This window comes from Amphiura filiformis, chromosome 13 (genome assembly GCF_039555335.1).
Source record: "Amphiura filiformis chromosome 13, Afil_fr2py, whole genome shotgun sequence".
Lineage (NCBI taxonomy): Eukaryota > Metazoa > Echinodermata > Ophiuroidea > Amphilepidida > Amphiuridae > Amphiura > Amphiura filiformis.
This window is the reverse complement of record NC_092640.1, coordinates 21,429,804-21,444,403: the sequence shown is the minus strand read 5'-3', so window position 1 is coordinate 21,444,403 and position 14,600 is coordinate 21,429,804. Positions and strand designations below refer to the sequence as shown.

The window sequence follows — 14,600 nt, the reverse complement described above, 5'->3', positions numbered from 1 at the left end:
ACTCAACTTTCAAAAACCTTAGAAGTTTTGTGTGGTATTATGTATATAGCATGATGCATTTATAAACAAGATTGATACCATTTTTTGTATTATTTGCTTTGAAACCAAAGTTAATGAATAAAAATCAACTTCTTCCATGTAAACTATAAGCTACTATAGTGTTTTTTGCCTGACAGATTTGATCACAGACCAACAGAGGGCGTATCAAATGTAAACACATGTCACCTCATCTATAGTCCGCTAATTTTGTCTGGGAAAGAACATCGCTTGTCGAGTCATTTGGCACACAATTAGTCGCTCTTGTTTGTTTTAAAAATCATCTTTAAATATCTTGGAAGAAAAACAACCGATCGAGATAGATGGTTATCCGTAAGTTCAGCTTCTCGTTAATACCAAAATCATATAATTTCAGAATGTACAACCAGTTAACTCTGAAAAGGTTTTTGATGTTGAATTCTTTATACCAATAGTTAATACCAAAATCATATGATTTCAGAATGTACAACCAGTTAACTCTGAAAAGGTTTTTGATGTTGAATTCTTTATACTGTAGCAATACAACTTTTTTCCAATTTCATTATTCAAAAAACTATTGAAATATTGATACATGTATGATATAATAATAACGCTTTTGCGATTTGATATTTCAAAAAGAAAATCACCGTAGCATATTTCCTGCTCAGAGTTGTCTTAGAAAAGATTCATCACTCATTCACTATCATCTTAAACATAATATCCAGTAAATATTATATGATGTATGACTTATTGTATTAAAGTATTTTAATATCAGATGAGATACACTATGGACCACAATAGCCTCATCCCAAAGGCATAGTCCAATAACCTCAATTAAGTGCAAAACTTGACCTCAAGTTGCAGAATATGAGTTTTTGTATTCAAATTTTCAAAGGTCATTCAATGAGTGTACAAATGTATTGGGGTTAAAGAACTGTGCAGTGCAGATGAGAATGTTTTAAATCCTAGTGATATTTCGAGTTGGATACTTATTCCTTTCTATCACAAATTCATCAAAATTGTTGGGCATTGACGGGCATTGCCCCGTAATAACCACCTGTCTTCTTATCATGTAATTCTACCTGGTTGCCAGGCGTGGCTGAATCCACTAAAGTCATATACATTTTAGCTTCTCCGTGTTTACATTCCAGTTCTGAATAAATACCTTCTGGTAGTCTCGGTACTCCATGAAACTGTTCCTTAGTTTGTCTCTTAATATGACGATATTTTCCATATATAAACACAATACATATTAGAAACACTATAGCGAGAAATACCGCTGCTGCAGTTGCTACTATCCAATGTAATAACGGATAGGAAAAGTACGAACACATTTCGTTACAGTTTTTGGCGCTAAAATTCGGATCCGTTTTCACGATTTTAGTTGAAGATGATTTAGTCGGTTTTAACACTGGTGTTTCTGGAACATGTTCTGTAACATCATATGATAAATCTGGATTTGTTAGTACAGAAAGAGGACCGATATGACATGAACGACTAGTATCTGGAAACGCATCACTCGTTATTTCGCATAAAAACACAACGCCATTGTCTTTTCGAGATGCCTTTATTGTAAGCACTGAATATATCCTATTGTTTACCACATTTCTTTTAGTATTGTCATATTTTGTACCGGTCGTAGTTTGCCAGTTGATTGAGACCTGTGGATTAGCGACTTCAGAACTGCAGTTCAAAGTAACTTTCGTTCCTTCCATTATTGGACCAGGACTTAAATGAGAGCATACAGGGTCCGTATCTGCTGGAAAGTATGTCACTGATATATTCACCTCATCACTCGCTATCTCCATTATACGTCCGTCTTTAGTAATAATTTTACAGGAATACAAACCTTGATCTTCTTTAGTAACATCCATAATTGACAGAAAGTAAATAGCAGACTGCCCCTCCAACTGTCGAAATGCCAGAAACATCCGATCATCTACTTTTTCCAAAATAGCACCATCAACTGAAAGTTGTTCTGTTTGTCCTGCTGCTATAGTCCTTCGGTATATGTGTAAGGTGTGGCTGTGTACATCAAAATTCCTTACTCTGCAGCTTAGGGATAATATTCCATCCGTTTCAACGGGATTTACTGGAACCGTTGCAGATACAGCTTTTGAAGTAGATACTAATGGTGATGAGTGTAATAATGATACAGCAGTCAATATGATCAATTGGTAGAGTGAGTATATGTGAGCATTCCTACAAAATGCCATTGCGAACTTTGTTCCTGGAGCAAATACAAGCACTTGTATTTCACCTATATAGCACAGTTAATAAAACACCCGTGGTACGTTCAATGTTGAACTCATGATGCGGAATGAACTAAGACGAAAGAAAGATGACCGTTCAGAAGCTAATAAGACAATAAAATATGCAGAAGCTGTCACTAGCCATGCTTTAAAAGCCACATGGCGCTCTCCGAGTGCCTCAATGATTCAAAGTAATAATTACCGTTAGATTAAGTTATCGAGTCCCATTAGACCGATTCTCCAACTTGCAAATAATAAATGGATTTTATTTTCTCATATCTTTGCTCTAGGCGATGTGTTACAACATCTCAAAAGATATGAATTTAACATGTATAAGTGTTAAGACAAAAAGAGAGTAACGGTGGTTGTTAGTTTTCAAGTGGCTGCGAAATGCCTCTGCGCGCTTACACGGTCTCGTGAGGTTTGGGTGTTACGCCGTATAGCAGTCTTACTGATAAACGGGGTTTGAGTGCTGCCTGCAAAGACAACGCAGGCGAGGCTAATTAATATTAATACTACGCTTAATGTATTCTATTATAGCATTAAGAGTGAACTTTAAAAGCGTATGACCAAATGAAATTAAGTTTTCAATAAACCAATTTAGGTTATAGATTGGTTTTAATCAGGTAATTTTGCTAATGGGTTACATATACATGTAATAATATAAGCAAGAGGATATTTTACTTAGAAGAATCACGAATGTAAGCTAATCAAATGACAATCCAAGCATAATGATTCGGGATCAAAGGGATAAAAGACATGTGTTGATGAGTTATTTATTAAGTTATCAACATTAAAAATAGGTTTATCATATCAAATGAGCAACATCAAATGTTCAAGAACACAACCTAAGAGGGTATTTTATAATAGTTGTCGCTTTAGAATTCTTTCTTTTACTATTTATTAATAACCCTTACTCTCTTCGTGTTTTAAAGACACAAATTTAGCATAAAACATGCTAGATCTATGTAAGTCAACATTAATTTGCAAATATAACAAAATGGACCAGTAACTCCATATTTTCATTTATTTGACTGGCCGGCGCCGACGTCCCACTAGATGTATAACAAATATTTGTAAGTGCCTACCTTTCACAAAGAGTCACAGATGACATATCCAGAGATCAATTCAGAGTATCAAAATATCATGGCTGCCTCACGTAATAGTGAGAAAAGTCTTTTATTTATACGTTCACGCGTTTATCTTTTGACTTTTTAAATTTTGCCTACAGAGAAATAAATAATTTCCAAGTGTGTGTAATATGATAAAAGAGTGTTACAAAGAATAACGCGCTATTCCAGTTGAAATCCACACTACCCCTGTGGAAGATTCGGGAAATATCTTCCACAAAGGGAGTATGTTTTTCAAATGTAATTGGTCAGGGTTAACCATTTTGAAACCCATACTCCCCGTGTATTATAACTTTACCTATATCTTCCACAACTGGAGTGAGTATTTCAAATGGAAGTTTGTCTTTTGTATTCAAAACTCATATACTCCCTCTGTGGAAGTCTTTAGCTAAATCTTCCACAGGGGTAGTGTGGATTTTAAATGGAATAGCCCAATTTATAGGAAGATCAAAATAGATGTATGGTAAAATCAGTTGATTTTTAAATATTTTTCAGAAAATCTTATTTTTCAATAAGTTTTGCTTTATTCCGTGTTAAATTATGAAAAACTGAAAATTTTTTACAAATATATATGATGTACAAAAAAAAAAAAATAATCGCGCCCGGGATAAGTATTAGACGTAGGGCTGAAAAAGATTCACAGCACACATAAATGGCATTCCGGAAAATGGAAAGAGTGCAATACTATCAAAATTGTGCAAAGTGGGTCATGAGATATGTAATAGGCATATACGTCCAAAATATGTAATTTTATGATCCATTAATTAGGTTTTATGATAAATAAGGCTTTTATAACACGGTCATTTTAGAGACCAGTGAGGGAACAGTGATAAAACAGTACGTTTTGTGCGGAACTACAACAGATACACCAGCACGGTATTCCGGAAGATGGAAAATATACGTTGCTATTATAAACAATTACTCAGAGTGGGTTTAAAGATTATGTTTATATGATGCATAATTGGATTGTATGATTAATGGCTCTCTTATAGCTCAATAATATGGTTGTATGAACGTTTACTCCTTTCAGATTATACGTTTAAAAAGATAAAGAAATTATGATGATGATAGTACAACCACAGCATTTTTTACGTTTTTTTTTGTTTGTTTTTTGTTTTTGTTTTTTTGTTGTTGTTTTTTGCATTTTGTGAAGAAATGAGAAAAAAATTGGACAAAGTGGTATGCAAAATGAAGGGGCAAAGCTTCTCGTTTTATTGGTAGCATCGGTATCAATCTAGTTTACAGGCTTTTAAAGGTAGAATTAGCCAAAAAGTGGTACATGCCTGATGTACTAGTACCACTTTTTGGCTAATTCTACCTTTAAAATCATGTAAGCTCCATTGATACCGATGCCACCAATAGAATGAGAAGATATGCCCCTTCATTTTGCATACCACTTTGTCCAATTTTTTTCTCATTTCAAAAAAAAAAAAAAAAAACGCAAAAAATTGCAATGGGTGTAGTACCCCCTTAAAGAGTAGACGTAAGAAATGCATTTTGTATAATTTTATTTTACATATGGTGGCGTGTGGGGTGGCTGGGCGGGGTGTGTATGGGGTGCAGTGATGTAGGTGTAGGGGTGTGTGTGCAGGGGTAGGGGTGTGTGGGTGGGGTGTGTTTGTGAGTGGTTAAGTATCTTCTTCCATCACAATATAAATTGAGTTTAGTATACCCAGCAAACCAAAAAATGTTTTTAAAACGTTTTAAACATGTTATATTTTGGGTTTTGGTTTAGATAAAAACGTTTCAATAACATTAAACCTTTAGCAAATGATGTCGAAAACGTTTTGTGTTTGCTGGGTATTAAACCAACCAGATTAAAAAGCGCACGAAATCTTGTCGAAAGTTTTTATATGACTATATTTATATTGAGCTCTTACTAGTCTTTCGGGTAAAGAGTATAAGTTAAACAAAAAGATGGCGAACATATTAAAATAATCATATATCTTGAAATAATGATGCAAATTCGGGATTTATTCTCACGAAACATCACTGTCATAATCAGTTAACAATAAAGTCGTTCAACAAAGACTTAATACAGAGATACCATATGCTGTTTCATAATCCAAGCATTAATTATAAATATTTTTTGTGATTACCGATGATTACACCAGGCGTTTATCTTCAGATTTTAAATAATACATAAAGAAATCATGACCAGTGATTAGATTATGAATAATAAAGGATGGGATTTGAAACACATGACTGCAATGTCCAGACATTATAGTGATCTCGTTGAGATGAGAAATGCACATTGTCAACTCCTGAACTCGCTCGGACGCACACGTTCTGATTTGAAATTTTCACATATCTTAAACACGTATCGCATTTCTTAGTTCAATTAAGGGGGTACTACACCCCTGGCCAATTTTGTGCCTATTTTTGCATTTTTCTCAAAATTATAACCCATTGGTGACAAGTAAGATATGCATATTATAGGGGCAAGGACTACAACTACTGTACTGAAAATTCAGCAACTCAAAGCAAGTAGTTATTGATCAAATATTGGTTTTCCCTCATTTTGACTGTAACTCCACAACTGTTGTCTGTGCTGAAATAAAATAATTTCCAGTGCAGTTATAGTTGTTGTCTTTGCCCCTATAATATACATATCTTACCTGTCCCCAATGCGCTATAATTTTTGAGAAAAATACAAAATAGGCAAAAATTGGGCAGTGGTGTAGTACCCCCTTAAGGCTCTCTTTGTCCTAATGATTGAGAAAACAAAAAAGTCGTAGTGGCTTCAAGGAACTAAGGAATGTGTCCTCACGGAGTGTTCCTGACCAACATCTAGTTGCGGGTGAATACCAAAGCACCCTCATCCTCTATATGTCCCCACATCAATAACACCAGAATTCTTGTAGGATCCTGTATTATGTGTGTATACCGTATGCCAGTGGTGCTTTCTCAAGGAATATAATATTCTTGTGGGGTAAAAAATGTACCACCGCGGGGAACGGTTTTTCACACAGACCCACCTCACCCCTCCCCTATATGATGTATATAATACTTCTACGCTGTAAAAGTCATAGAACACTAATTGACACTAGTGTTCTGTCTCTGTTTCCAAGATTAGTTATGAAAAGATGTCTGCATATCCATACTAAATAGTGTCTTCTTACCTAGCACTATAAAGGAAACATTGTTACATTTGATTTTTAAAAATAAAACAACATTTCAAAACTTAGAACACATAATTATGTAACACCTTTTGAACACTTAACCCCACTTAACACGTGTTCTTATTTCCTTATGTCTTTCTTTGTTTCATTTGAACACTGGTGTTCTTGTAGTTTGAACACTGATGTTCTGAAATATTTTAGAACACTTATTACACATGTGTCATGTGTTCAACTGTATCTTATGTATACATGTCTCAGATGTTCACACTAAATAAGTTGAACACGTGTCATGTGTTAAAAAACCGATATACAACGTTCCATGTGTTCTGGCCAATTTACAGTGTAAAAATAGCATTTCCACGCGTTTGATACCTTATGGGGTTCTGGTATTTTTGCTTTATGGAAACCATGATTTATACCCGGGAAATTGTACCCCACAAGCTATTGCTACAACTTACCCCACAACAGTGTGCTATTCCATTTGAAATCCACACTACCCCTGTGGAAGATTTTGGAAATATCTTCCACAGAGGGAGTATGAATTTCAAATAGAATAGACAGTTGGGTAACTTACATTTGAAATACTCACTCCAGTTATTGAAGATATTGGTAAAGGCATAATACAGGGGGAGTATTGGTTTCAAAATGATTAACCCTGACTAATTACATTTGAAAACCATACTCCCTCTGAAGAAGATATTTCCAAAATCTTCCACAGGGGTAGTGTGGATTTTAAATGGAATAGCCCGATGCTGGCATTGGAGCCCACTAACACGCAGGAGCTACGATATTTACTCAGAAACGCGTGAGGATGGTGAGGATGTCACATTTTGTTGCTCGCCTCGCTGACAGTTGGAGTTGCAGGTTGTACAATGCTTGAGACATTGTCACCAATAATCAATCATTTTACGCCAAGATTGATGAGTTAAGAAAAATGAAACGTCTGGAAAAAGGCGAAGGAGATCATGTTTCTTAACGCATGAATGAAATATTAATGTACCAATACAAAGTTTATGATAATTCTATTCATATTATAATAACGTTGACATCTTATTTGGAAGAAGATGCGTATTTTTACTGAGTATAACACCATTAGCTTTGATGTGACAACGCAAGTCAACCAGAAAAATTAAGTCGGAATACATTGCTGGTATATAGGGATATTGAAATTCGTCAGTGAAAGTGAAGTGTTTATGGACATTGCGTTAAAAATATTCATTAAAACTATAGCTAAACTAGATATTATTGATGAAACAGAGACCCTTGCAGGATTAATTTTTATATGACTTTTATAAGTAATACGGTATTCAAGTTTAGCCCTTTCTTTATTAATAATGCTATTTTTGATTTGCATGGGACATAAAACACATCTATTCAAACAAAAACACCATATTTGAGCAATTAGGCAGTTTTTGTGCGTGGTGATAATTCTGAATGAATGTAAACTGAAACTGGAAATGAAATGAAACCGGAAATGAAACTGGAAATGAAACTGGAAATAAAACTGGAAATGAAACTGGAAATGAAACTGGAAATGAAACTGAAAATGAAACTGGAAATGAAACTGAAAATGGAAATGAAACTGGAAATGAAACTGGAAATGAAACTGGAAATGAAACTGGAAATGAAACTGGAAATGAAACTGGAAATGAAACTGGAAATGAAACTGGAAATGAAACTGGAAATGAAACTGAAAATGAAACTGGAAATGAAACTGGAAATGAAACCGGAAATGAAACCGGAAATGAAACCGGAAATGAAACTGGAAATGAAACTGGAAATGAAACTGAAACTGGAAATGAAACTGGAAATGGAAATGAGACTGTGAAATGAAACTGGAAATGAAACTGGAAATGAAACTGGAAATGAAACTGGAAATGAAACTGGGCTGGATGAAACTGGAAATGGAACTGGAAATGGGCTGGAAATGGGGCTGGAAATGGAAAACTGCAAATGGAACTGAAATGAAACTGGAAATGGGCTGGAATGAAATGGAACTGGAAATGGAACTGGAATGGGGCTGGAAATGAAACTGGAAATGGAACTGGAAATGGGCTGAGAATGGAGCTGGAAATGAAACTGGAAATGGGGCTGGAAATGGAACTGGAAATGAAACTGAAACTGGAAATAAAACAGGAAATGAAACTGGAAATGAAACTGGAAATGAAACTGGAAATGAAACTGGAAATGAAACTGGAAATGAAACTGGAAATGAAACTGGAAATGAAACTGAGAATGAAACTGGAAATGAAACTGGAAATGAAACGGCATGGAAATGACACTGGAAATGAAACTGGAAATGAAACTGGATATGAAATGAAACGAAACGAAACGAAATGAAATGATGGAGTAACCAGTGGCGAAATTGGCAAAAGGTCAAAAATCTAAAATAACACGGCGGCCAGCATGTGCGTTGGTGGGTGGGGGTGGGGGGGGGGGGGGTGTATCCCACGGGGAAGTGGCAGCTGTCCACTGGCTATACAACTGGGGATAACCAGAACCTAATCAAGTAGTCCAAATCTCAGCTCAGTTCAAAGGTATAACCTACAACAGTTACCTTCCGATGTCGTTTTCATTTGTCATTCTTGATTGATCGCTTTTTGATAAAATATTAATCTTATCCAAATTTCCCCCTAAATTTTGTTATGCATTTAAGACTTCAAAACTTGTATGTACAACACGGGAGCTAAGGTTTCACATATCCCTAGATTTGTACTCAATCACTTTTGCAGAAAAGAATCGCTCGCGCATGCTCAGTGTGCCAAAACGAAGTTGATTTGGCATACTGAGCGTGCGTGCGACTCACTTTCCTGCAAAAAAGCGATTGAGTATAAATTCAACTTTAAAGCGCGTGAAGATGTCACTTTCGTTGTTTAGTTCGCTGACAGTTGGAGTTGCAGGTTGTACAATGCTTACGACATTGTCACTGATAATCAATCATTTTACGCCAAGATTGGTAAATTCAGGAAATGACTCGTGAATAAGGTGAATACTTGAGGTTTCAAGTCTGATTAGGTCGACGTAAAGCACGGACAGGACAGTATTTGTTTTTACTCTATGACCTTACCACTTTCTTTGTTTCTTCAAATAGTCAGAGTTTTGTGATTATGAATTAAAGGGCCGCTTCGTGATTCGCAATCGCCACTACTATCCCAACAGGTTGACTTATCATGTCCTCACAAGCCCGAGATATTAGACAAGTGTATTGGTTGCGGCCTCATACGATACGCCCCCAATAGGCAAATGACTATATGACTGCTAAATTTTTCTCAAAAAATAACTGCACACTGGTAACAAAAGTTACGTATATTATAAGGGCAAGGAATCCAATTACTTCACTGAAATTTCAGTGATTAAAGACAAGTGGTTCATTATAGAAATGAGGTACCGGTATACATTCTAGCGGTACCTCTTTTATTATCATAAATAATGTACCGCTTGTCTTAGGTCACTGAAATTCCAGTGTAGTATTAAACTGGATTCCTTCCCCCTATAATATACATAACTTTTGTTACCAATGTGTTATTATTTTTTGAGAAAAATGCAAAAATAGTCACAAATTTATTAAGGGGTGTAGTACCACCTTAAGGTGGCTGTATCGGCTACGGTGTCATGCTCAGAACTCCTTGAAAATGATATAGGATGTGTGTATTGATGAGAAAACCTTACTTGCCAAGTTTTAATTTTTTCCAACAAAGCGTTTTTGAGTTACGCAATTTTTTGTCATCTCAAAATCCCATTGAATTACTACAGGGAAGGGCTTTTGGCACTTTGCCAATTTCTCAAAATAGCAACATTTTTGAAAACAAAGATTTTATTAAAACTGATTTTTCTCTCCTTTATAGCAGTTGTATATTTAAGTTTTAAGTTTCATTTTGCTGCCAATATATCACAGAATAATAATAATACAATAATACAAACCAAGTTTATTTTCTAACTTAGTGTTACCTAAGTATATATTTAACAGGAATGTTGGTACTTTTTTATGATTTTTTGATTTTTTTTCTAGAAACACTAAATTACCTAAATTCTAGGATTTTTTTAGCCACCAGGGAAGGGTGCTATATGGTTACCAAACTTTCAGGGATGGTAAATAAGATTAATATCTAAATTCTCTCGTCAGTTGTTTCCAAATAAGTGTTTCTATTTTAAGTTACAATGTTTTGAACATTCCCTAAAATTAAAAATGGAAAAAATATTTTTTTTCAAAAAGTAAACACTTTATCAAAAAAAACTGACGAGAGAATTTAGATATTAAGTCTATTTATTATCCCTGAAAGTTTGGTAACCATAGCTCCTTCCTAAGTGGGCAAAAAAATCAAAAACTGTCAAAATTAAGGAATTTTCAAAAATAAAGAAAAACATAAAATTGTTACAATTCTTATAAGACTCTTAAAATAGGTGGGGAAAATACTTTTCTTTGTTATGTTAAAGATTTAAATGAATAGACCTGATTAATCAGACACAGGAGCTATTTTTCTGCAAGGGTGTTGTATCCGAGGCAGCTATTAACCCTAACTATAACTGTAATTCAGATCTATAGTAGACATAAAAAAATACACTATTCCATCAATATACAGATCTACAGTAGATGTAAGCAATGCACTACTTCATCAATAAACAGATCTAAACAGTAGATGTAAGCAATGCACTACTTCATCAATACACAGATCTATAGTAGATGTAAGCATTGCACTACTTCATCAATACACAGATCTACAGTAGACGTAAGCAATGCACTACTTCATCAATACACAGATCTACAGTAGATTTAAACAATGTATTACTTCATCAATACTTAGATCTACAGTAGATGTAAGCAATGCACTACTTCATCAATAAACAGATCTAAACAGTAGATGTAAGCAATGCACTACTTCATCAATACACAGATCTATAGTAGATGTAAGCATTGCACTACTTCATCAATACACAGATCTACAGTACATGTAAGCAATGCACTACTTCATCAATACACATATCTACAGTAGATGTAAGCATTGCACTACTTCATCAATACACAGATCTACAGTACATGTAAGCAATGCACTACTTCATCAATACACATATCTACAGTAGATGTAAGCAATGCACTACTTCATCAATACACACATCTACAGTACATGTAAGCAATGCACTACTTCATCAATACACATATCTACAGTAGATGTAAGCAATACACTACTTCATCAATACACAGATATATAGTAGATGTAAGCAATGCACTACTTCATCAATACACATATCTACAGTAGATGTAAGCAATACACTACTTCATCAATACACAGATATACAGTAGACGTAAGCAATGCACTACTTCATCAATACACATATCTACAGTAGATGTAAGCAATACACTACTTCATCAATACACATATCTACAGTAGACGTAAGCAATGCACTACTTCATCAATACACAGATGAACAATAGATGTAAGCAATGTACTACTTCATCAATACACAGATCTACAGTAGATGTAAGCAATGCACTACTTCATCAATACACAAATCTACAGTAGATGTAAGCAATGTACTACTTCATCAATACACTGATCTATGGTAGATGTAAGCAATGTACTACTTGATCAATACACAGATCTACGGTAGATGTAAGCAATGCACTATTTCATCAATACACAGATATAGATCTATGCAATGGTAGATGTAAGCAATGCACTATTTCATCAATACACATACTAAAGATAGTATCTACGGTAGATGTAGGCAATGCACTACTTCATCAATACACATACTAAAGATAGTATCTACGGTAGATGTAAGCAATGTACTACTTCATCAATACACAGATCTACAGTAGACGTAAGAATTGCACCACTTCGTCAATACACATATCTACGGTACTTGTTGGCAATGAAATGTACTACTTCATTTATCGAAGCTGCCTTTTTTCACAATCTATTTCTTTATTCAAAGTCAGCGCAACTGTAAAAAAACCAAAAGTTTCATAAATTGCTTACAAGTGAAGGATAAGTCATTCAATTTGTCATTTGGTTTGTTTGATATGTAAAATTTTGCGAAAAACAAGGAAAACAGCAGTATTGACGAAGTTGGAGCCCATTTAAAAACATGAAGCTATTTTATTACAGATTCATGTAAAATGCCTCATTTTGTCTTAAAAGTTTTAAAATGTTTGCCCAAAATATTTCACAATAACGTTTTAAAAACGTTTTCATGACCTTTATATAAACCGACATTTAAATATTGTTAAAAAGTTTTGAAATTATTTGTTATTATTTATTTTCGAAATTGTCTTCACAAAAAAAGAACAGATGATATGAGCGACAGAAAGAGGAAAAAAGAGACGGAGAGGAGAGAAAAACGAGAAAAAAATATAGTAATGCGCTGCGCTATAATAGTCTTCAACATAAAAGTCCAAATTTTGAGATTTTTTGTAAAAATATCAAGAGCTGTCTCAAGAACCACTGAACCAATACTAGGGTTGTTTGCACTCATTTTAATGCATTTGTCATGCTGATTCCAAATATGGTCATGAAAATGTACAATTCTGAAATTGTAAACAAAAAAATTAAACTTGTCGTCTGCAGACTGCAGTCGACACCTGCGTGGATAGAATTAAACATGCTCATCTGTCATGACACAGTTCTTTAACCCCAATATTTTATACATTCATACAATGACCTTTCCATATGTTGGGTACAGAAACTCATACCTCCAACTGAGGTTAAATATCGAGCTTTGTTTATTAAATGTAGATTAGTGAACTGCGCCGATGGAAATAGGACATTTCTGGCTCATAATGCTTTCATTAGCAAAAACTGTGTGACCTTATTCCGTCCATCTATCAGTGAATAACAGATAGCATAACACTAAAACACTAAATGCACTCTTTAAAATCACTATTTATAAACACATCTGCGCGAGATTCTTATCTACATTACTGTGAATCATCACTAGAAAGCACGGAAGAAAAATCAAGTTCTTGTCATCAGCAGTCGTGAAAATAATTGAAATCGAAGCTTTTGTGTGCGTGATATCGGTATCATTGAAGTACTCATCATCTTGATATTGATATAATGACCAGGTTTTCTATATAGCCTCATTTTCTTCGCACAGTTCAGGAACTTTCATTTGGCAATGCAACCTTACAATTTGACCTCGTATTATTTGGGAATTATTTTAATACCCAATATTCACAAGGTCAATCCATGACCATAACAGACACAAAATTGGCTAAGGAGTCGTGTTCTGGAGAAGGAGGATGTCAGGATCGTTATTCCAGTTCAAATCCGTACACCCACTGTGGAATATATGATTTAAATCTCCCACACAGGGAGTGTGAATTTCAAACGGGGTTACCTGAATGGGAGACACCGTTTGAAATCTACACCCCTGTGTGGGAGATTAAATCATGTCTTCCTTAAGGGGTGTAAGGAGTTCAACTGGAATGGCACATTTTAGCGAGCTGGCGGAGTAACTTGAGATCTACATTAGAGTTTCAAAGGGAGTAAGAATTTCAAAAGGGGTTACCTGAATGGGAGACACCGTTTGAAATCTACACCCCCTGTGTGGGAGATTAAGGTCATGTCTTCCTTAAGGGGTGTAAGGATTTCAACTGGAATGGCACATTTTAGCGAGCTGGCGGAGTAACTTGAGATCTACATTAGAGTTTCAAAGGGAGTAAGAATTTCAAAAGGGGTTACCTGAATGGGAGACACCGTTTGAAATCTACACCCCCTGTGTGGGAGATTAAGGTCATGTCTTTCATAAGGGGTGTAAGGATTTCAACTGGCATGGCCCATTTTAGCGAGCTGGCGGAGTAACTTGAGATCTACATTAGAGTTTCAAGTGTATTTTGCTTTGTATATGAAGTATCAAGAAAAAGCAAACGTCATATGCTCTTTATAGTGAAGTGTTGTTTTGCTTGCTCGTTGCTTAAATTATCAAAAACAATGACAATATTTTTAAGTTGAATCTGAATAACGTTGAACATAGGCGGTATACCGTAATTATATTGTCATGATTTTGTGAATTATTTATTGTAACGCTTTCCCAAATGTAATTCTTTCCCAAAATGTCGGATGCAAAACTTATTTTCTTAC

General features: G+C 34.9%; 1 protein-coding gene across 1 annotated transcript; it reads right to left on the bottom strand.

The window, feature by feature from the left end:
- Positions 1–237: 237 nt before the first annotated feature.
- LOC140168104 (uncharacterized) lies at positions 238–2,662 on the bottom strand. The gene has a single exon (XM_072191410.1). The coding sequence runs from the start codon at positions 2,229–2,231 to the stop codon at positions 1,029–1,031; it is 1,203 nt and encodes a 400-aa protein (XP_072047511.1). The 5' UTR covers positions 2,232–2,662; the 3' UTR covers positions 238–1,028.
- Between the last annotated feature and the right edge of the window lie 11,938 nt (positions 2,663–14,600).